We start from the raw sequence: 23,125 nt of genomic DNA on the forward strand, positions 1-23,125 counted from the left end.
GCAGAAGCCCAGAGCCGGGCCAAGGGAAGACCTTGGGACTAGACAAAGAAATGAGGACTAAGGAGAGGAGGAATGGTGCGTGTGCCAGGGAGCACTACAGAGCACCATAGGAGAGAGAGCGAGGCAGAGCAAGCAAAGACTGAGACCATAGGGAGGAACACAAAGCAAGGAATAGCAAGGCAGAGAACACAGGGAGGACTACAAGTCAAAGCATAGCAAAAGCAAGACATGGCAAAACAGGCGAGGCAGAGAACGCAGGAAGGACTACAAGTCAAAGCATAGCTAAGGCGAGACATAGCAAAACAGACTAAGACAAAGAACAGCAGAAGGACTACAAGGCAAAGCAAGGCAAAGACAAACATGGCACGAGAGACAACACAAGACATGGCACAAGACAAAAGGCGGAATACGAGCACGGAGCGTGTGCAGAGACGCACTACAGAGCAAAGTGCAAGGGCACAGAATAGAGGGAGAAACCCCACAGACCCAGAGCCTTGCAGCGAAGCAACACAATAATCAGGCCCTGAGCATAGGAAGAGGCGGCCTGATATAGGGCATAGCACCTCCTCCTCCAGGTCAGGACCAGGGGAGCACTTCCGGGATTCTAGACATGACGAGATGATAGCAGAACCAGACAGTGCAGGATCTTAGGAAACGTCACATGATCAGGGTTTCAGACATGACGAGATGATCACCGAACCAACCAGTGCAGGATCCTAGGAAGAACACATGATCCGGGATTCTAGACATGACAAGATGATTGCAGAACCAGACAGTGCAGGATCTTAAGAAACATCACATGATCAATGACTCCAGACATGACGAGAAGATCACAGAAGGCAGAGCAGAAACGCAGGGATCCTGCAGCTCAGACATGAGGTGAGTCTGCACACAGCTCTAGCGAACATGCAGGACAGCAGACAAAACATGCGCATGCACATCGCTCCAGGAGTTCTTGAGACAAACAGACATGGCAGACATGGCGGACGTGACAGTCGTGTCTCCTAGCACACAGCCTGTCTAGGACCCTGGCGCGTCTGCTAGCACACAGCCTGTCTTGGACCCTGGCGTGTCTCCTAGCACACAGCCTGTCTAGGACCCTGGCGCGTCTGCTAGCACACAGCCTGTCTTGGACCCTGGCGTGTCTCCTAGCACACAGCCTGTCTTGGACCCTGGCGTGTCTCCTAGCACACAGCCTGTCTTGGACCCTGGCGTGTCTCCTAGCACACACCCTGTCTTGGACCCTGGCGTGTCTCCTAGCACGCACCCTGTCTTGGACCCTGGCGTTTCTCCTAGCACGCACCCTGTCTAGGACCCTGGCGTGTCTCCTAGCACACAGCCTGTCTAGGACCCTGGCGCGTCTGCTAGCACACAGCCTGTCTTGGACCCTGGCGTGTCTCCTAGCACACAGCCTGTCTTGGACCCTGGCGTGTCTCCTAGCACACAGCCTGTCTTGGACCCTGGCGTGTCTCCTAGCACACACCCTGTCTTGGACCCTGGCGTGTCTCCTAGCACGCACCCTGTCTTGGACCCTGGCGTGTCTCCTTGCACGCACCCTGTCTTGGACCCTGGCGTGTCTCCTAGCACGCACCCTGTCTTGGACCCTGGCGTGTCTCCTAGCACGCACCCTGTCTTGGACCCTGGTATGATTTCTAGCACGTGTTATGCCTTGAACATTTGGCGTGCCCTTGCACGCACTTTGCTGTGCTTCACTGTTTATGCCTTGCACCTGATTAAAGCTTGAAACCACGTTTATTGAAGAAACCCAATGATCTCGCTTTATGTTTTGCATCCTGCTCGTCCTGCTGCCGGACACTCACTAGTGTCCCCCTGAGCCGGCCGTCTGGTCCCAGCAGTCGTGGTGGCTCACCCCCTTGGTCATGCCCCTGACAATCCCTGTACAGGGGGTGGTTTCTCACTAGGTCAGCTCACCCTAGGTGGGTGGGTGCCACTGCCCAGAGGGTCCACTCAAAAAATCGGCTCAGCAGAAGCTGAGTCCGTCACATAGCTAGATGGACAGATAGATGATAGATAGATAGATAGACAGATGGATAAATAGAGAGATGATAGATGGATGGATAGATAGATAGATAAATAGATGGATAGATAGATGATAGATAGAAATATAATAGATAAATGGATAGATAGATGGATAGAGAGACAGATAGATAGACAGATGGATAGATAGATAATAGATAAATGGATAGATGGATAGAGAGATAGATGGATAATAGATAGATAATAGAAAAATAGATAGATGGATATATAGATGGAGATAGATAATATATACATAGATGATAGATAAATAGATGGATAGATAGATGAATAGAGAGATAGATGAATAATAGATGATAGATAGATAGATGAATAGATAGATGGATAGAGAGATATGGATAATAGATAGATAGATAGTTGATAGATAGATAGATAGCAAGACGGATTGATAGATATATAGAAAAATTGATAGAGGTAGAGATAGAGGGATGGTGAACTATGAAGCCAATAGGGGACTTTATAATATATACAATAATGCAATTTTATGGCAATGTACGGGGTTTTTACAGTGACACACCTTAGGTGATGAGCTGAACTGCCAGTGAACTGCTCAGCTCATCAGACGCTGCCGAGGAAAACAAAAGAGGCGCAAGGGAGGAAAACGAAAGACGAGGAGGGAGATGGGGGGAGGTGAAGCTATAGATTTTCAATGTGCAGGCGCAAGATTCACAGCCCTGCAGTGTGAATACTTAATAACACACTGTGGGGCGGGATCTGGGGACTCCAAAACACATGGGCTCGATAGCCTGATGTCAGTTCCTTGGCAGCACACACTGCGCATACCCGAGAACTAGTGGAACAGCGCAGGCGCCCACCGGCATGTAATGCCAACAGCAACACAGGAGGAGGCGGCGTAGGGACGAAACAGCTGGGAGGCGTCTTAAACAGAGGGACATATCAAACCTCTGTGACTGAATCCAGGTATGAGGACCTATTTATAAAAGTCAATATTTCGGCGTTACTGGGGATCAGATACTACTGCTGCTGCTCTTTCATTCGGGGGACTACACTTCTCTCATACCCCAAAATCAGACAATAGAGCAGGTGGAGGCGTTGGTTTGCTCCTATCACCAAAATGTACCTTTCAGGTTATCCCTCAAGTACCCTCACTTGTCTTCCCTTCTTTTGAGGTCCATGCCATCAGACTCTACACCCCCTTCTCCATGCGAGTGGCGGTGGTATATCGTCCTCCCGGACCCTCCCATCAGTTCCTGGATCATTTTGCCACTTGGCTTCCACATTTTCTCTCCTATGACATCCCTACCCTCATCATGGGAGATTTCAACATCCCCATTGCTCTTCCCCTCTCCCTATCTGCTACTCCCCTGTTATCTCTAACCTCCTCATTCGGCCTCTCGCAGCTTACTAACTCTCCAACGCATGAAGACGGAAACTCCCTCGACTTGGTCTTCTCTCGGCTTTGTGCAGTGGATGATTTTGCAAACTCCCCTCTCCCGCTCTCTGACCACAACCTTCTTTCATTCTCTATCAAGAACTGTCAGGCTGCTCAGGTCACCCCCACTGTCCATACTTATAGAAACATACAGGCCATTAACACCCAGAAACTTATGAAGAACTTGCAGTCTTCATTGGCCCCTATCTCCTCCCTCTCATGTCCTGATTCTGCATTGAAGCATTACAATGAAACACTTCAAAGTGCCCTGGATGAAATTTCACCTCCTATACAAAAAACAACACGACACAGACGGCGACAACCGTGGCACACCCTGCAAACATGTTTCCTGCTGCGATGCTCCAGGTGCGCCGAACGTCTGTTGAGAAAATCCAACCTACCTGAAGATTTCATCCATTATAAGTTTATGCTTAGAACATACAACACTGCCCTTCACCTCTCAAAACAAACCTATTTCAACACCCTCATCACTTCACTGTCCAATAACCCGAAACGTCTCTTTGACACTTTTCATTCCCTACTCAACCCAAGAGTGCATGCCCCAACCATGGAGCTTCAAGCTGATGATCTGGCCAATTACTTCAATGAAGCAATTGACCAGATCCGACAGGAAATTATCTCCCAATCCCCTCATACCATGCACTGTCCTCCCTCCCCCACTGCATCTTGCTCACTCTCTGATTTTGAACCAATCACAGAACAAGAAGTAAGCAGTTTCCTTGCATCTTCTAGCCCAACCACTTGCACCATTGACCCCATTCCGTCACATCTCCTCCAGTCCCTTTCCCCTATTGTCACCACCCACCTAACTAAAATATTTAACCTCTCTCTCCTGATATCTTTCCTACCTCATTTAAGCATGCCTTCATACATCCACTACTTAAGCAACCATCCCTTGACCAAAACTGTGCCTCTAACTATAGACCTGTCTCTAATCTTCCCTTCATCTCTAAACTCCTGGAACGCCTGGTCCACTCCCATCTTATCCGCTATTTCTCTGATAACTCTCTTCTCGACCCTTTCCAATCTGGTTTCCACTCTTTACACTCTACTGAAACTGCCCTCACTAAAGTCTCTAATGATCTACTAACAGCTAAATCTAATGGTCATTACTCCATGCTAATTCTCTTGGATCTCTCTGCAGCGTTCGGCAATGTGGATCACCAGCTCTTCTTCACTATGCTCCGCTCCATCGGCCTCAAGGACACTGTTCTCTCCTGGTTCTCCTCCTATCTCTCTGACTGTTCCTTTACTGTATCTTTTGCTGGCTCCTCCTTCCCACATCTTCCACTTACTGTTGGGGTTCCTCAAGGATCGGTTCTAGGTCCCCTCCTCTTCTCTTTGTAGACTGCCCCTATTGGTCAAAAAATCAGTAGATTTGGTTTCCAGTACCATCTCTATGCTGATGACACTCAATTATACACTTGTTCTCCTGACATCACACCTGCCTTTTTAGAAACCACCAGCGATTGTCTAAACGCTGTGTCTAGCATCATGTCCTCACTATATCTGAAACTGAACCTGTCAAAGACTGAACTCCTTGTGTTTCCTCCCTCTACTAATGCACCTATGCCCGACATTGCCATTTCTGTGTGTGGTTCCACTATTACTCCCCAGCAACATGCCCGCTGTCTTGGGGTCATACTTGACTCCGAGCTTTCATTCGCCCACCACTGTTATGAATGAGTCACCATAGGAGGCAGACACAAAAATAGCAGCTAAGTCCAGAAAACCGGAGAAGTTGGCAACTATCAGATTGCAGACCCCTGAACCTAACAACACAACTAGCAGTAGCCGTGGGGGGTTCCTATGGTGCCCTAGACCCCTCGATCACAGCCGGAGAAACTAAATAGCCTAAAGACAGAAAAGGAAAACTAAACTGCCCCAGAGCAGACCCCAAAGTAAAAGGCAGCCCCCAACATATAATGACGGTGAAGCAAGATGAAAAAACACACACAGATAGAAAGATAGGCTGAGCAAACAATGGGGCCCAAACTCACTAAAATAGGACAGGATAGGACAGCTGCTGTCTGCAATCTGCAAAAACCCTGAAAAGACATAAACCAACAGGCTGATATGGAAAAAGGCCCTGAAGCAGCTAGGCTTCAAAAACTATATCAGCACTCAGGTATTTTCTGAAGACAGAGCTAAAGGAAATCAGATCACCCCAGCAGGGAATGACAGAAATCCAGCAAAACAAAAACAACGTACAAATGCAAACGGAAGAGCAGAAAACTTAGCTTTTGGAGAGCAGGAATTCAGACTGGTATCCAAGGATCCACAGAGGAATCACCCGCAGAGCAGACGGGCGTGGACAGCCTTATATCCAGTCAGAAACTCCACTCAGCCAATCATCATCATTAGACCCAGATGCCTGATAATCAGGCTCACTATCTTTCTTTACTAGAAGAGGGAGTTCATCGGGCCTCAGTGGTAAAGGGGAAAATGAACTCACAACAGTACCTCCCCCTTGAGGAGGGGTCACCGAACCCTCAACCACGCCACCAGGACGATCAGGGTGGGCCCGATGAAAGGCACGCACCAATCTTTTGGCATGAATATCAGAGGCAGAGACCCAGGAATTATCCTCCTGACCATAACCCTTCCACTTAACCAAATACTGGAGTCTCCGTCTAGCCAGACGGGAATCCAGTACCTTCTCTACCTCATATTCCATGTTACCTTCAACCAATACAGGGTCTGGAGGTGCCACCCCAGGAACAACAGGTTCAACAAACCTCTTCAACAAAGACTTATGGAACACATTATGGATTTTAAATGTGACAGGAAGAGCCAAACGAAAAGAGACTGGATTAATAATCTCCAAAATCTTGTAAGGTCCAATAAATCTAGGCTTAAACTTAGGAGAAGCCACCTTCATAGCAATATTTTTTGATGATAACCACACCATATCACCAACCTTAAACTGGGGACCAATGGTCCTATGTCGGTTGGAAAACCGCTGGGCCTTTTCCTGGGAGAGAGATAACTTATCCACCACTTGGTCCCAGATCTGGTGCATTCTCTCCACCACAGTGTCAACACCTGGGCAGGCAGAGGGCTCCACCTGCCCTGAAGAAAATCGAGGATGAAACCCAAAATTACAAAAAAGGTGACATCAAAGTGGCAGAACTAGCTCTATTATTTAAAGCAAATTCGGCCAAGGGCAAAAATGAAACCCAATCATCCTGATCAGCGGAAATAAAACATCTCAAATATGACTCCAAGGTCTGGTTTGTTCTGTCTGTCCATTGGTTTGAGGGTGAAAAGCAGAGGAGAAGGACAACTGAATTCCCAGCTTGGAACAGAAAGTTCTCCAAAATCTAGACACAAACTGAACCCCTCTGTCAGATACAATGTTCTCAGGAATCCCGTGCAAGCGAACCACCTGTTGCAAAAACAGGGGTACCAACTCAGAGGAAGACGGCAACTTAGGGAGTGGTACAAGATGGACCATCTTAGAGAATCTATCACAAATCACCCAAATAACAGTCATTCTCTGAGAGACAGGTATATCAGAGATAAAATCCATTGAAATATGGGTCCATGGCTTCTTGGGGACAGGCAAAGGCATCAACAACCCACTAGAGCGAGAACACGATTTAGACCGGGAGCAAGTCCCACAGGACTGCACAAAATTCCTGACATCACGAGACAAGGAGGGCCACCAAAAAGACCGACTCACCAAATCTCTAGTACCAAAAATACCTGGATGACCAGCCAAAGCAGAGCAATGAACTTCAGACATCACTCTCCTCTTCCACTGGTCAGGAACATACAACTTTCCACTGGGACAACGCTCAGGTTTGTCCTCCTGGAACTCTTCCAGAGCACGTCTCAAATCGGGCGAGATGGCAGAAAGAACTACCCCTTCGCCTAAGATGGTAGCAGGTTTGGTCACCACAGGAGAATCAGCAAAGAAGCTCCTAGAGAGGGCGTCTGCCTTGACATTCTTAGTTCCAGGAAGAAAAGAAACCACAAAATCAAAACGTGTAAAAAACAAGGCCCACCTAGCCTGTCTGGGGTTCAAGCGCTTAGCCGACTCTAGGTAAATCAAATTCTTGTGGTCAGTGAGGACCACGACTTGATGCTTAGCTCCCTCCAACCAATGTCTCCACTCCTCAAATGCCCATTTCATGGCCAACAGTTCCCGATTCCCCACATCATAGTTACGTTCAGATGGAGAGAACTTTCGGGAAAAGAAAGCACAGGGATTCATTTTAGATGTTACAGGATCCTTTTGGGACAAAACAGCTCCTGCACCAATCTCAGAAGCATCCACCTCTACCTGGAACGGAAGTGAGACATCAGGTTGCCGCAAAACCAGGGAGGAAGGGGAATCTTCGCTTCAGCTCCTGAAAGGAAGAAACAGCCTCTGGAGACCAATTTAACACATCAGCACCCTTCTTAGTCAAATCAGTCAATGGCTTGGCAATACTAGAAAATTTTGCTATACATTTCTGATAAAAATTAGCAAAACACAAAAACTTCTGAAGGGCCTTCAAAGAAGTGGGCTGAACCCAATCGTGAATGGCCTGTACCTTGGCCGCGTCCATTTCAATAGTTGACAGAGACAAAATAAATCCCAAAAAAGAAATCCTCTGTACTCCAAAAAGGCATTTAGATCCTTTGACATACAGGGAATTCTCCCTCAAGATCCGGAACACAGTCCGAATATGTTCCACATGAGAATCCCAATCCTTGGAGAAGATCAAAATATCATCCAGATAGATAATCAAAAATTTATCGACAAAATCTCGGAAAATATCGTTCATGAAGCACTGGAAGACAGAAGGGGCATTAGTGAGCCCAAAAGGCATCACCAGGTACTCAAAATGTCCCTCCGGAGTATTAAACGCCGTCTTCCATTCATCCCCATGCTTAATGCGAATAAGATTATACGCCCCCCTGAGGTCAAGCTTGGTAAACCAACAAGCACCTTTAACTCTAGAGAATAGATCCGAAATCAGGGGTAACGGATACTGATATTTAACAGTAATTTTGTTGAGGGCACGATAATCAATACAAGGTCTTAATGATCCATCTTTTTTGGCTACAAAAAAAAACCGGCATCTAAGGGTGAAGAGGATGGTCTAATATGACCCTTCTCCAACGCCTCCTTAATATAGGATCGCATAGCCTCGTGCTCGGGTACAGATAAATTGAAGAGCCGACCATTGGGGAATTTACACCCCGGGCTCAGTTCAATTGCACAGTCATAACTTCTATGAGGAGGCAGAGACGCAGACTCATTCTCACTAAATACATCATAAAAGTCCGCCAAATAATCAGGAACATCATGCGACTGAGGAGAGGTGGAAAACACCGGAGCCTCACTAAAGGCACACCGACAACCCCAACTCACCACAGACACAGATTTCCAATCCAAAACTGGATTATGAATTTGCAACCAGGGAAACCCCAGAACAATGGTATCATGCAGATTATGCAACACCAAAAATCTGCAATTTTCTTGATGGTCTGGGGCGACCCGCATTACCACCTGGGTCCAAAACTGAGGTTTATTTTTTGCCAAAGGAGTAGCATCAATCCCCCTCAAAGGAATAGGCGTCTGCAGAGGTGTCATCGGAAATCCACAACGTTTAGCAAAATCCAAGTCCATTAGGTTTAGAGCTGCTCCCGAATCCACAAAAGCCTTGGCGGAAAATGTGGACAGGGAGCAGATCAGAGTAATAGCCAGAAGAAACTTAGGTTGAACACCACCAACAGAAAACGTGTGTGCAAAGCGTTTCTCTCGTTTAGGACAGACAGAAATAATATGCGAGGCATCTCCACAGAAAAAACACAACTTATTACGCCTTCTGAACTCCTGATGCTGCTCTCTGGACAAAACTCTATCACATTGCATAGGCTCAGACACTCGTTCAACAAGTGGCAACACCACTCGTGCAGTTTTGCGTTCGCGCAAACGCCGATCAATCTGAATGGCTAATGACATAGAATCGTCAAGACCAGAGGGAACAGGAAATCCCACCATAGTATCTTTTACGGCTTCTGACAAACCCTTCCGAAAGAGAGCAGCCAAGGCATTATCATTCCAGGTAGTAAGTACCGCCCACTTTCGGAATTTTTGACAGTAAGATTCTGCAGAATCTTGACCCTGGTTCAATGCCAGCAGGGTCTTTTCAGCCTGATCAATGGCATTAGGTTCGTCATACAACAACCCCAAGGCATGAAAAAATGCGTTCACATTAGTCAGAATAGGATCATCAGGTTTCAAAGAAAACGCCCAATCCTGGGGATCGCCAAGCAGCAAAGAGATGACAATTTTAACCTGCTGCGCGGAGCTCCCTGACGAGTTAGGCTTCAAGGCAAAAAATAATTTACAATTATTTTTGAAATTCAAAAATTTAGACCGATCCCCAAAAAATACATCAGGTGTGGGAATCTTTGGTTCAGCAGTATGAGAATTAGCAAGGTAGGCGGAAATTCCCCGCACTTCCGCAGCGAGCTGCTCCACACGATCACACAATTGCTTTATCTCCATTGAGAGAAAAAAAAAAAAATTCCCCCTACGGCCTCAGAGATATAGAGGAAAAAATATACACACCTTTTTTTTTTTTACAATTCTTTCCTGCTATTGAGTACCCTAGGATCTGCGGTTCGGCGGGTGATTCTGTTATGAATGAGTCACCGTAGGAGGCAGACACAAAAATAGCAGCTAAGTCCAGAAAACCGGAGAAGTTGGCAACTATCAGATTGCAGACCCCTGAACCTAACAACACAACTAGCAGTAGCCGTGGGGGGTTCCTACGGTGCCCTAGACCCCTCGATCACAGCCGGAGAAACTAAATAGCCTAAAGACAGAAAAGGAAAACTAAACTGCCCCAGAGCAGACCCCAAAGTAAAAGGCAGCCCCCAACATATAATGACGGTGAAGCAAGATGAAAAAACACACACACAGATAGAAAGATAGGCTGAGCAAACAATGGGGCCCAAACTCACTAAAATAGGACAGGATAGGACAGCTGCTGTCTGCAATCTGCAAAAACCCTGAAAAGACATAAACCAACAGGCTGATATGGAAAAAGGCCCTGAAGCAGCTAGGCTTCAAAAACTATATCAGCACTCAGGTATTTTCTGAAGACAGAGCTAAAGGAATTCAGATCACCCCAGCAGGGAATGACAGAAATCCAGCAAAACAAAAACAACGTACAAATGCAAACGGAAGAGCAGAAAACTTAGCTTTTGGAGAGCAGGAATTCAGACTGGTATCCAAGGATCCACAGAGAAATCACCCGCAGAGCAGACGGGCGTGGACAGCCTTATATCCAGTCAGAAACTCCACTCAGCCAATCATCATCATTAGACCCAGATGCCTGATAATCAGGCTCACTATCTTTCTTTACTACAAGAGGGAGTTCATCGGGCCTCAGTGGTAAAGGGGAAAATGAACTCACAACACACCACATTCGATCACTGGCTTGCTCTTGTTATCTGCACCTCAAAACATTTCTAGAATTCAACCTTTTCTTACTTTTGACTCCGCAAAAACTCTTATTGTTTCTCTTGTTCATTATCATCTGGACTATTGTGAATCTCTTCTAATTGGTCTCCCTCTTACCAAACTCTCCTCCCTCCAATCTGTCTTGAATGCTCAGTCAGGATTATATTCCTCGCTAATCGTTACACCGACGCCTCTACCTTGTGCCATCCCTTACACTGGTTACCCATCCACTCCAGAAACCAGTACAAACTTATTACCCTCACCCACAAAGCACTCCACGGCTCAGCATCACCCTACATCTCCTCCCTCGTCTAAGTCTACCACCCTACCCATGCCCTCCGTTCTGCCGATGACCTGAGGTTAGCGTCCTGAATAATCAGAACCTCCCACTCCCGTCTCCAAGACTATACACATGCTGCGCCAATTCTTTGGAATGCACTTCCCAGGTCAATACGATTAGTCCCCAATCCCTACAATTTTAAGCGTGCCCTGAAAATACATTTATTCAGACTGGCCTACTGCCTCAACACATTAGCCTAACTACTCCATGTGGCACAGTCAAAAGTTTTACCACAACCAGGTTTCCCACATCATGTTCCCATATGCTTTATGCATCTATTAGCCCTCTGCGTCTGTACTGTTACAAACTTAACATTATGGTTGGTCCGAACAATGAAGGCAACTGTTACCACCCAACTTTTGAGTCTACTGTTGTGAATTCCCTGGCTCAGACTTCTGAGCCGAAGCTCCCCCTGCTCCCTCCGATGGTTACTGGAGGTAGTGGAGCTGGCCAGATTGACAGAGGTCTGCCACCTGATGATGATGATGACGAATGGAGATCTGGAGTTACTGATTGGAGTATTTAAGTCTGCAGACTTCCTTCAATCCCTGCTGGTGATTGCTTTCCTGTGCATTGAGGTCTGATGTCTCCTGCCCTGATCCTGCATTGTTCAGCTAAGTTGTGCATTTGCTAATCCTTTGCATCTGATCTGGTTTTGTCTCTCTCTGCTTGTTGTGTGGGTTCAGCTTGCTCCTCTGAGGGCCGTGCTGGACCACCGCTCCATATGTTACAGCCTGTGTCAGTTTGTTCAGTCCCCTGTTATATTGGTCTCTTTTGCTTTGCTTCCAGTTCATACCGGAGCGCTGATATAGTGGGGGCAAAGTCGTGTGACTTCAGTGTTTTTTTGTACATCAGACGTGTTGGATTTTTCTGGGTTTTTGCTTACTTGAAGACAGTGTCTTTTCTTTCCTGTCCTGTCTAGTCAGTTTGGGCCCCATCATTTGCTCAGTCTATTTTTCTGCCTGCGTTTGTTTCATCTTGTCTCACCGACAATATATGTTTGGGGGCTATCTATTCCTTTTGGGGTCTGCTCCGGGACAGTTTAGATTTAGGCTTGCTTTAGGCTTAGTTAGCTCCCTGGCTGTGCCGAGGCGTCTAGGGCATCGTAGGTACGTTCCACAGCTACTGTTAGTTGTGTGAATAGGATCAGGGGTCTGCAATCCGCTTAGTTACCAACTTCTCTGGTTTTCTGGTGACTTAGCCTGTTCCTGCCATCCTCCTCGGTGACCCATTCATAACAGTCTACCTTTTTTCCTCATAGATTGTAAGCTTGCGAGCAGGGCCCTCATTCCTCTTGGTACATGCTATGATCTATATGATTATTGTTATGCTGTAATGTCTATTGTCTGTACTAGTCCCCTCTGAAATGTAAAGTGCTGCGGAATATGTTGGCGCTATAGAAATAAAATTATTATCAGAACAGAAGAGCCACCTTCACAGAATGCAGCCTTAGTGCTGCTGAAGGTGGCTTTTAGTTAAAGACGCCCTGGAGGGTGACAGGTTCCCTTTAATAAGGTTTAGTTTTATCCTTTTGTCAGCAAACATGAGGAATGACAAGAGACAACGCATTTAAGATTTAATTTTGGTTAAAACTATTCCAACATTATGAACATAAAAAAGTGTTCTCCCCTATATGACATCTTTGATGTTTATTAACAGTTAATTTCCAAGTAAAATATTTCCCACATTAAGAAAATGTAAAAGCTTCTCCTCTGTGTGACTGCTCTGATTGGGATCAAGAAGCGCTTTCTGGCTAAAATATTTCCCACATTAACATGAAAAAGGCTTCTCCCCTGTGTGAGTTCTCTGGTGCTTAACACAATTTGATTTGTTGTTAAAACATTTCCCACATTCTGAACAGGAAAAAGGCTTCTCCCCTGTGTGAGTTATTTGGTGGATAACAAAATGTGATTTATGTGCAAAACATTTCCCACATTCTGAACATGAAAAAGGCTTCTCTCCTGTGTGGATTCTCTGGTGCTTAACACAATCTGATTTATTGTTAAAACATTTCCCACATTCTGAACAGGAAAAAGGCTTCTCCCCTGTGTGAGTTCTTTGGTGGATAACAAAATGTGATTTATGTGCAAAACATTTCCCACATTCTGAACATGAAAAAGGTTTCTCCCCTGTGTGAGTTCCCTGGTGCTTAACACAATATGATTTATTGTTAAAACATTTTCCACATTCTGAACAGGAAAAAGGCTTCTCCCTTGTGTGGATTCTCTGGTGATTAACACAATCTGATTTATTGTTAAAACATTTCCCACATTCTGAACAGGAAAAAGGCTTCTCCCCTGTGTGAGTTCTTTGGTGGACAACAAAATGTGATTTATGTGCAAAACATTTCCCACATTCTGAACATGAAAAAAGTTTCTCCCCTGTGTGAGTTCTCTGGTGCTTAACACAATCTGATTTATTGCTAAAATATTTCCCACATTCTGAACATGAAAAAGGCTTCTCCCCTGTGTGAGTTCTTTTGTGGGTAATAAATTGTGAATTCTGTGCAAAACATTTCCCACATTCTGAACAGGAAAAAGGCTTCTCCCCTGTGTGAGTTCTTTGGTGGATAACAAAATGTGATTTATGTGCAAAACATTTCTCACATTCTGAACATGAAAAAGGCTTCTCCCCTGTGTGAGTTCTCTGGTGCTTAACACAATCTGATTTATTGCTAAAATATTTCCCACATTCTGAACATGAAAAAGGCTTCTCCCCTGTGTGAGTTCTTTGGTGCTTAACAAGATTCCCTTTCAGACTAAAATATTTCCCACATTCTGAACATGAAAAAGGCTTCTCCCCTGTGTGAGTTCTCTTGTGGGTAACAAAATTTGATTTCCGTGCAAAACATTTCCCACATTCTGAACATGAAAATGACTTCTTTGCTTTAGTAGCAGTTTGTTTTTTAATGCCTATTTTGTGACTTTGATTTTCCTTAGTAGTCGGTAATGAAACAGAAGATGGGACCTGTTTCATAGGATCAGATGACAGAACTTTGCTGTGAATGGATGATGATATATCTGGAGTAATGGCAGTCACTTCAGTTGTATCTTGTAGGATCTCAAGATCATCAGATTGAAAAATTGAAGATGTCAGCTGTCTGTCTGATCTCCTGGTACAGTCATCTGCTAAGATTAAAAAACAATTATTTTTTAATAAAATTTCCTTGAGTTTTATATTTTTGAACATTTCTACTTAAACTGTCCATAAAAATGGCAAGCTATGTAAAAAAACTTTAATTATTTACCAAGACAATGACAGTTCACAGTCTGATAGAAAACCAGGTGTAATGTTTTACCTGTAGTTTATTACAATCCTCCTTGAAATTACCGTATTTTTTGGACCATAAGACACACCTAGGTTTTAGAGGAAGAAATTAGGAAAAAAAATTGAAGCAAAAAATGTGGTCAATTCTGTACTTAATATCCCCTATCCTGATATATATGGTTCCCTCATCCCCATTCTTATACACATGGCCCCCTCATCCCTATCCTGGTATGCATGGCCCCCTTATCCCTACCCTGGTATGCATGGCCCTATCCCTATCCTGGTATGCATGGATCCCTCATCCCTATCCTGTTATGCAAGGCCCCATCCCTATCCTGGTATGCATTGATCCCTCATCCCTATCCTGGCATGCATGGCCCCATCCCCATACTGGTAAGCAGGGACCCCATCTCATCCTAGTAAGCATGATCCCATCCCTATCCTGGTATGCAGGGTCCCCTATCTCATCCTAGTATGCATAGCATCTCATCCCTATCCTGGTATGCATGGCCCCATCCTTATCCTGGTATACATGCCGCCTCATCCCTATCCTGGTATGCATGGCGCCGTCATCCCTATCCTGGTATGCATGGCCCCATCCTTATCCTGGTATGCATGCCGCCTCATCCCTATTCTGGTATGCATGGTCCCATACCTATCCTGGTATGCAGGGACCCCATCTCGTCCTGGTATGCAGGGCCCCATCTGGTCCTAGTATGCATAGTCCCATCCGTACCCTGTTATGCAGGGCCCCCATCTCGTTTCCTTATGCATGGTCCCATCCCTATCCTGGTATGCAGGGCCCTCATCTTGTCCTAGTATGCATGGTCCCATCCCTATCCTTGTATGCAGGGTCCCATCATCCCTATCCTGGTATGCATGGCCCCATCCTTATCCTGGTATGCATGGTCCCATGTCGTCCTGGTATGCATGGCCCCATTTCGTCTTGGTATGCAGGCACCCCATCTCATCCTGGTATGCAGGGCCCCATCTTGTCCTGGTGTGCAGGGCCCCATCTCGTCCTGGTATGCAAGGCCCCATCCTTATAAGTGGCCTCCACCCCCATTCCTATCCTGGTATGCGGTATGCATGGCCCCCATCAGAAAACATTAAAAAGTAAACCATTACACTTACCTACCCGGCGTTCCCTCATAGCATCCTGCTCCATTGCTAGCAACTGCTATATGCTTGTAAGCAGTGCTGAGAACAGTGAAAATTCATTAATATTCATTTCTCTTAAGTAGCGGCACACGTGACCGCTGTAGCAGCAGGAAGTGGGTGGCTGACAATGCGCGCTACTGAAGAACAATGAATACTCACTGCCCTTTGCGTGCACATGACATCCCTGCCATCCACTGCTTACAAGCATATAGCAGTTGCTGGCACCGGAGCAGGGCTGTTATGATTGGGTCACCAAGGAGGAGAGCAAGCCCAAGCTAAGCTACTGAAAACCAGAGAGGTTGGTAACTAGGCGGATTGCAGACCCCTGATCCTATCCACACAACTAGCAGTAGCCATGGAGCATGCCTATGATGATCCTAGGCGCTTCGGCACAGCCAGAGAGCTTACTAAGCCTAAAGCAAGAAAGGGGAAATCTAAACTGCCCCAGAGCAGACCCCAAAGGAATAGACAGCCCCCACACAAGTACTGACGGTGAAACAAGATGAAAGCACAAACACAGGCAGGTAAATAGACTGAGCAAATGATGGGGCCCACATTGACTAGACAGGAAAGGGAAGACACTGCCTGCAATCATGCAAAAAACCCTGCAAAAAAGTCCAACACGTCTGATGCAAAAAATACTGAAGTCGTATGACTTCACCCACTATATCAGCACTCTGGTATATTCTGTAAGCAGAGCAAAAAGAGGCCAATCTAATAAGGGACAAAAACAAACTGGCACAAGCAGTAACATATGGATGGAGATTCAGCACAGCCCCAGCCGGAGCAGGCTGACCACACAAAACTGAGATAGACAAAACCAGATCAAATTTAAACAGAATAGCAAATGAACACTTAGTTGAACATGCAGGGACTGAGCTGGAAACTAAGACCTCAGGAGGCAGGAAGAAAACCACCAGCAGGGATAGAGGGAGTCGGCTGTCTTAAATCCCAGTCTGAAACCCCAGATCTCCAATCGTCGTCCTCATTATCAGGTGGCAAGCCTCTGTTAATCAGATCAGCTCCATTACCTCCAGTAACCACCAGAGGGAGCCCAGAAAGAGAACTCGCAACCCCTCTGTCAGTTCCACTACCTTCAGTAGTAACCAGAGGGAGGCCAAAAAGCGAATTCACAACACAGGGCGCTGTGAGGGAGCGCAGGGTAGGTAAGTGTAATTGTTTGTTTGTCATGTCCGCCATGTCTGTTATGTCTGCCATGTCTGTTTTGCCTCAAGAACCGCTGGAGCAGTGTGCACGCGCATCTCGTGTCTGCTATCCTGCTTACCTCGTGACTGCTGAGCTGCGTGACTGCTGGGTCACCTCGTGACTGCTGAGCTGCAGGATGCCTGCGTTTCTGCTCTGCCTTCTGTGATCATCTCGTCATGTCTAGAAACCCTCATCATGTGACCTTTCCTAGGATCCTGCACTGTCTGGTTCTGCAATCGTTTCTGCATGTCTGAAACCCTGATCATGTGACCTTTCCTAGGATCCTGCACTGTCTGGTTCTGCAATCGTCTCTGCATGTCTAGAAACCCTGATCATGTGACCTTTCCTAGGATCCTGCACTGTCTGGTTCTGCAATCGTCTCTGCAGGTCTGAAGCCCTGATCATGTGACAACGCTCTGTGATCCTAGAGGAGCTGAACTGGAAGTTCTTCCCTGGTCCTGACCCGGAAGTGGAGGTGCTTTTGCCCTATATCAGACCGCCGCTTCCTATGCTCAGGGCCTGAGCATTGTGTTGTTTCTCTGCATGGCTGCTTGGTCTGTAGGGTTGCTCCCTCTATTCTGTGCCCTTGCACCTTGCTCTGTAGTGCGTCTCTGCACACGCTCCGTGCTCATATTCCGCCTCTTGTCTTGTGCCTTGTCTAGTGTTTGTCCTTTGTGCCATGTTTTGTCTTTGCCCTGCTTTGCCTTGTAGTCCTTGTTTGCTCTGATTTTGTTCCTTGTTTCTTTCCATGTTTCCTGTCTCGCTTTGCTTTGTGGCTTCAGGTACCCTTCTGTTATGAATGAGTCACTGAAGGAGGAAAAAACAAAAATACAAGCTAAGTCCAGAAAACCGGAGAGGTTGGTAGCTATCGGATTGCAGACCCCTGATCCTATTCACCACAACTAACAGTAGCCGTGGGGGGTTCCTACGGTGCCCTAGACCCCTCGTTCACAGCCGGAGAACTAAATAAGCCTAAAGAAAGAAAGGGGAAATCTAAACTGCCCCAGAGCAGACCCCAAAGCAATAGACAGCCCCCAACATGTATTGTCAGTGAAAAGCAGATGAAAACACAAACACAGACAGAAAGACAGGTTGAGCAAACGATGGGGCCCAACTAACTAAATAGGAAAGGACAGAAAAGATGCTGGCTGCAATCCGCAAAAAACCCTACAAAAATGTCCCAACCGTCTGATAGGGAAAAAGGCCCTGAAGTCGCTAGACTTCAAAATCACTATATCAGCACTCAGGTATATTCTGAAAACAGAGCAAAGAGATAAACTGATCAGAGACAAAAATGGAGCTCATCCCGTCTCAACAAAGGCAGGCTGAACACAAAACACGAAGCAAACAGACAAAATCTCATGGAAAAATAAGAGAGCAAAAACTTAGCTTTCAGTAGACAGGACTAACTGGTTGCAAGAGCTCAGAGCAGAAAGGATCACCAGCACCCCTTTAGGGCGTCGGCTGCCTTATATCCACTCAGTGATTCTGGGTGTCCAATCAGGCTCCACCTGTTCAGATGACAGGTTCTTCTCAACCCAATCAATTTCACTACCTCTCTTCACCAGCAGAGGGAGTTCATCAGACATCAACGGTGAAGGGGAAAATGAACTCACAACACCCTTCTCTGTACCCTGTCCGTGACGTTTCTCCCTACACGTGCAGGCCTCAGTCTCTGTACCCTGTCCCTGACGTGTCTCCTTACACGTGCAGGCCTCCGTCTCTGTACCCTGTCCCTGACGTGTCTCTCTACATGTGCAGGTCTCCGCTCTATACCCTGTCTAGTCCCAAGGTTCTCCCTTGGCCCGGCTCTGGGCTTCGGCCTACGCTCCGCTGCTAGACTCTGTCCCTGTCCCTGACGTGTCTGTCTACAGGTGCAGGTCTCCGCTCTGTGCCCTGTCCCTGGCGTGCCACTCGGTACGCACAGGCCTCGTCTTGTACCTTGCCCCTGGAATGCCCTCTGCATGTGCAGGACTCTGACTCTTTCCTTATACCTTGGCTCTGATGATTCGTGCGCTCTTGCACTTTTCGTACTAGGCTTTGCCGTGCTATATCGCACGCGTCTGTCCTGTACCTTTGTCTAGCCCTGCTATGTGGCTCCGTGCACGTGCCTGGTCGCCTGTGCCCGTCTGGTGTGCCTCAGCCGTGCCCCGTCCAGTGCTATAGTGGTTTCCGGCTGCGTGGCCGCAGCGGTGCCGCCTCTAGTCGTGCCCGCCTGCTTATGCCTTCGTCGGTACCACCTGCCAATGCCCCAGTCGTGGTTTCCGTGCTCCCTTGCACTCATGCTGGTTCTCGCACTGTGCCTTTTCGTGCTACTCTTGCACAACTCTTTTGCTTACTTTGCTCTGCTCTGAACCTTGTCTTGCCTGCCGGATTCCGTAACCTGCCAACCGCTGCCAGAGGTCCGGACCTAGATGACTGTGGCATGATGTCCGGAGATGATGTCCGCGGCCTGATTACTGGATCCTGTCGGTCGATGCCAGCACCCGGATTCCGATGCCACCGTTCCCTGTCTCTCCCTGGCGCGTCCTCTGCACGCGCAGGTCACCTTTCCTGTACCTGTCCTTGGCATGCCCCTTGGCCTGCGCAGGCCTCCATCCTGTGAACCCGAACCTGGCATGTCCATTGACACGCATCATGTCGTTAACCCTGTCTTGTTTCCTTGCATGGAACCCTGGCTGACTTTCGGATGTCCGGATCCTGATGATTGCCTACAGAGCTTCAGAACCTGATGTCCCGGTTGATCTTCGCTTGCTGTCCGGAGTCTGATGTCATCGTGCCTCCGCCTACCATCTGCACGTACCATGCTTGGACCTTGGCGTGCCCTTGCACGCACCCTGCTATCTTGTCCCTGTTCTGGTTATGTTTGTACCTGATGTTATCCCTGAAGCCTTCCGTAAATGAAGTTTCTTTGAACTAACGTCTCGTCTCGCCTTGTCTTGTTTCCCTGAGCCAGCCGTCTGGTCCAGCTGCCGTGGTGGCTCACCCCCATGGTCTTGCCCCTGACACTCCCTGTATAGGGGGTGGGTTCTCAATAGGTCAGCTTGCCATAGGTGGGTGGGTGCCACGGCCCAGAGGGTCCACTCATTCAAAGAAGAAATGACTCAGCATAAGCTGACGCTCGTCACAGAATACTCAGGCCATGGACTCCGCTGGTACCTCGGCTACCCATCTGATGAAGAATCTGATCTGCTCTATGTCTCCTGAACTCGCTTGAAATTGGCTGTACCCCGGCCGCTCTTCTGATGTAAATCAGACCCGGCCCTTGACCTCTGAACTTGTTTGGAAATGATGGCAGCCAGAGTAAGACTTGTTTGTCTACCCGCAGTCCTCCCCACTGGATCCCCGTGTCTCGTCCACGGCTCCTGTGTCTTGACAGCTGCAGGTGTCCGTTTCAGATGTCGGATCAACGTTGTTGGAGTGGTTTGTACTAAACTCTGGTTTCTGCCGAAGAATTTTTCTTTCTTCTTTCCAGCCCCGATAAGAGAGGGCTTAAGGAGGGGGGTACTGTCATGTCCACCATGTCTGTTATGTCTGCCATGTCTGTTTTGCCTAAAGAACCGCTGGAGCGGTGTGCACGTGCATCTCGTGTCTGCTATCCTGCTTACCTCATGACTGCTGAGTCACCTCATGACTGCTGAGCTGCGGGATGCCTGCGTTTCTGCTCTGCCTTCTGTGATCATCTAGTCATGTCTAGAAACCCTCATCATGTGACCTTTCCTAGGATCCTGCACTGCCTGGTTCTGAAATCGTCTCTGCATGTCTGAAACCCTGATCATGTGACCTTTCCTAGGATCCTGCACTGTCTGGTTCTGCAATCGTTTCTGCATGTCTGAAACCCTGATCATGTGACCTTTCCTAGGATCCTGCACTGTCTGGTTCTGCAATCGACTCTGCATGTCTAGAAACCCTGATCATGTGACCTTTCCTAGGATCCTGCACTGTCTGGTTCTGCAATTGTCTCTGCAGGTCTGAAGCCCTGATCATGTGGCCTTTCCTAGGATCCTGCACTGTCTGGTTCTGCAATCGACTCTGCATGTCTAGAAACCCTGATCATGTGACCTTTCCTAGGATCCTGCACTGTCTGGTTCTGCAATCGTCTCTGCAGGTCTGAAGCCCTGATCATGTGACAACGCTCTGTGATCCTAGAGGATCTGAACTGGAAGTTCTTCCCTGGTCCTGACCCGGAAGTGGAGGTGCTTTTGCCCTATATCAGACCGCCCCTTCCTATGCTCAGGGCCTGAGTATTGTGTTGCTTCTCTGCATGGCTGCTTGGTCTGTGGGGTTGCTCCCTCTATTCTGTGCCCTTGCACCTTGCACTCTAGTGCGTCTCTGCACACGCTCCGTGCTCGTATTCCGTCTCTTGTCTCGTGCCTTGTCTAGTGTTTGTCCTTTGTGCCATGTTTTGTCTTTGCCCTGCTTTGCCTTGTAGTCCTTGTTTGCTCTGATCTTGTTCCGTGTTTCTTTCCATGTTTCCTGTCTCGCTTTGCTTTGTGGCTTCAGGTACCCCTCTATGTACCCTGTCCCTGACATGTCTCCCTACACATGCAGGCTTCAATCTCTGTACCCTGTCCCTGACGTGTCTCCTTACACGTGCAGGCCTCCATCTCTGTACCCTGTCCCTGACGTGTCTCCCTACACGTGCAGGCCTCAGTCTCTGTACCCTGTCCCTGACGTGTCTCCTTACACGTGCAGGCCTCTGTCTCTGTACCCTGTCCCTGACGTGTCTGTCTACACGTACAGGTCTACGCTCTGCACCCTGTCTAGTCCCAAGGTTCTCCCTTGGCCCGGCTCTGGGCTTCGGCCTACGCTCCGCTGCTAGACTCTGTCCCTGTCCCTGATGTGTCTGTCTACACGTACAGGTCTCCTCTCTGTGCCCTGTTCCTGGCGGGCCCCTTGGTATGCGCAGGCGTCGTCTTGTACCTTGCCCCTGGCATGCCCTCTGCATGCGCAGGACTCTGACTCTTTCCTTATACCTTGGCTCTGATGTTTCGTGCGCTCTTGCACTTTTCGTACTAGGCTTTGCCGTACGGTATCGCACGCGTCTGTCCTGTACCTTTGCCTAGCCCTGCTATGTGGCTCCGTGCCTCCATGCACGTGCCTGGTCGCCTGTGCCTGCCTGGTGTGCCTCAGCTGTGCTGCCTCTAGCCATGCTCGCCTGTGTGCCTCAGCCGTGCCCCGTCCAGTGCTATAGCGGTTTCCGGCTGTGTGGCCGCAGCGGTGCCGCCTCTAGTCGTGCCCGCCTGCTTATGCCATCGTCGGTACCACCTGCCGGTGCCCCAGACATGGTTTCCGTGCTCCCTTGCACTAACGCTGGTTCTCGCACTGTGCCTTTTCGTGCTACTCTTGGACAACTCTTTTGCTTACTTTGCTCTGCTCTGAACCTTGTCTTGCCTGCCAGATTCCGTAACCTGCCGACCGCTGCCAGAGGTCCGGACCTAGATGACTGTGGCCTGATGTCCGGAGCTGATGTCCGCGGCCGGATTACTGGATCCTGTCGGTCGATGCCAGCACCCGGATTCCGATGCCACCGTATCCTGTCTCTCCCTGGCGCATCCTCTGCACGTGCAGGCCACCTTCCCTGTACCTGTCCTTGGCATGCCCCTTGCATGCGCAGGCCTCCGTCCTGTGAACCCGAACCTGGCATGTCCGTTGACACGCATCATGTTATTAACCCTGTCTTGTTTCCTTGCATGGAACCCTGGCTGACTTTCGGATGTCCGGATCCTGATAATTGCCTACAGAGCTTCAGAACCTGATGTCCCGGTTGATCTTCGCTTGCTGTCCGGAGTCTGATGTCATCGTGCCTCCGCCTACCATCTGCACGCACCATGCTTGGACCTTGGCGTGCCCTTGCACGCACCCTGCTATCTTATCCCTGTTCTGGTTATGTTTGTACCTGATGTTATCCCTGAAGCCTTCCGTAAATTAAGTTTCTTTGAACTAACGTCTCGTCTCGCCTTGTCTTGCTTCCCTGAGCCGGCCGTCTGGTCCAGCTGCCGTGGTGGCTCACCCCCTTGGTCTTGCCGCTGACACTCCCTGTATAGGGGGTGGGTTCTTACTAGGTCAGCTCGCCCTAGGTGGGTGGGTGCCACGGCCCAAAGGGTCCACTCATTCAAAGAAGAAACGACTCAGCGTAAGCTGATGCTCGTCACATTGTTTTTAAATGTTTACTGATGGGGCCATGCATACCAGGATGGGGATGGGGGTGGGG

The 23,125-nt window shown here is 48.1% G+C and overlaps 1 protein-coding gene and 1 long non-coding RNA gene across 2 annotated transcripts in view; one reads left to right on the top strand and one right to left on the bottom strand.

Annotated features, from left to right (window-relative positions):
- LOC141077881 (uncharacterized) overlaps positions 1-15,828 on the bottom strand; it is a 30,068-nt gene extending 14,240 nt beyond the window's left edge. The window contains exons 1-2 of the mRNA XM_073564624.1: positions 13,053-15,828; positions 8,796-8,801 (exon numbers count right to left, since the gene is read on the bottom strand). Of these exons, the coding sequence (XP_073420725.1) occupies positions 8,796-8,801; positions 13,053-14,466 (1,420 nt within the window). The 5' untranslated portion in view covers positions 14,467-15,828. The remainder of the gene's footprint in view (positions 1-8,795; positions 8,802-13,052) is intronic.
- A 4,302-nt stretch (positions 15,829-20,130) lies between these two features.
- LOC141077882 (uncharacterized) lies at positions 20,131-22,858 on the top strand. Its single transcript, XR_012227607.1, has 2 exons — positions 20,131-21,107; positions 22,313-22,858. It is a non-coding gene; the product is annotated as an uncharacterized lncRNA (long non-coding RNA).
- The last annotated feature ends 267 nt before the right edge of the window (positions 22,859-23,125 follow it).

Source organism: Dendrobates tinctorius, unplaced genomic scaffold, assembly GCF_039654945.1.
Source record: "Dendrobates tinctorius isolate UK_male_01 unplaced genomic scaffold, ASM3965494v1 ptg000465l, whole genome shotgun sequence".
Taxonomy (NCBI): domain Eukaryota; kingdom Metazoa; phylum Chordata; class Amphibia; order Anura; family Dendrobatidae; genus Dendrobates; species Dendrobates tinctorius.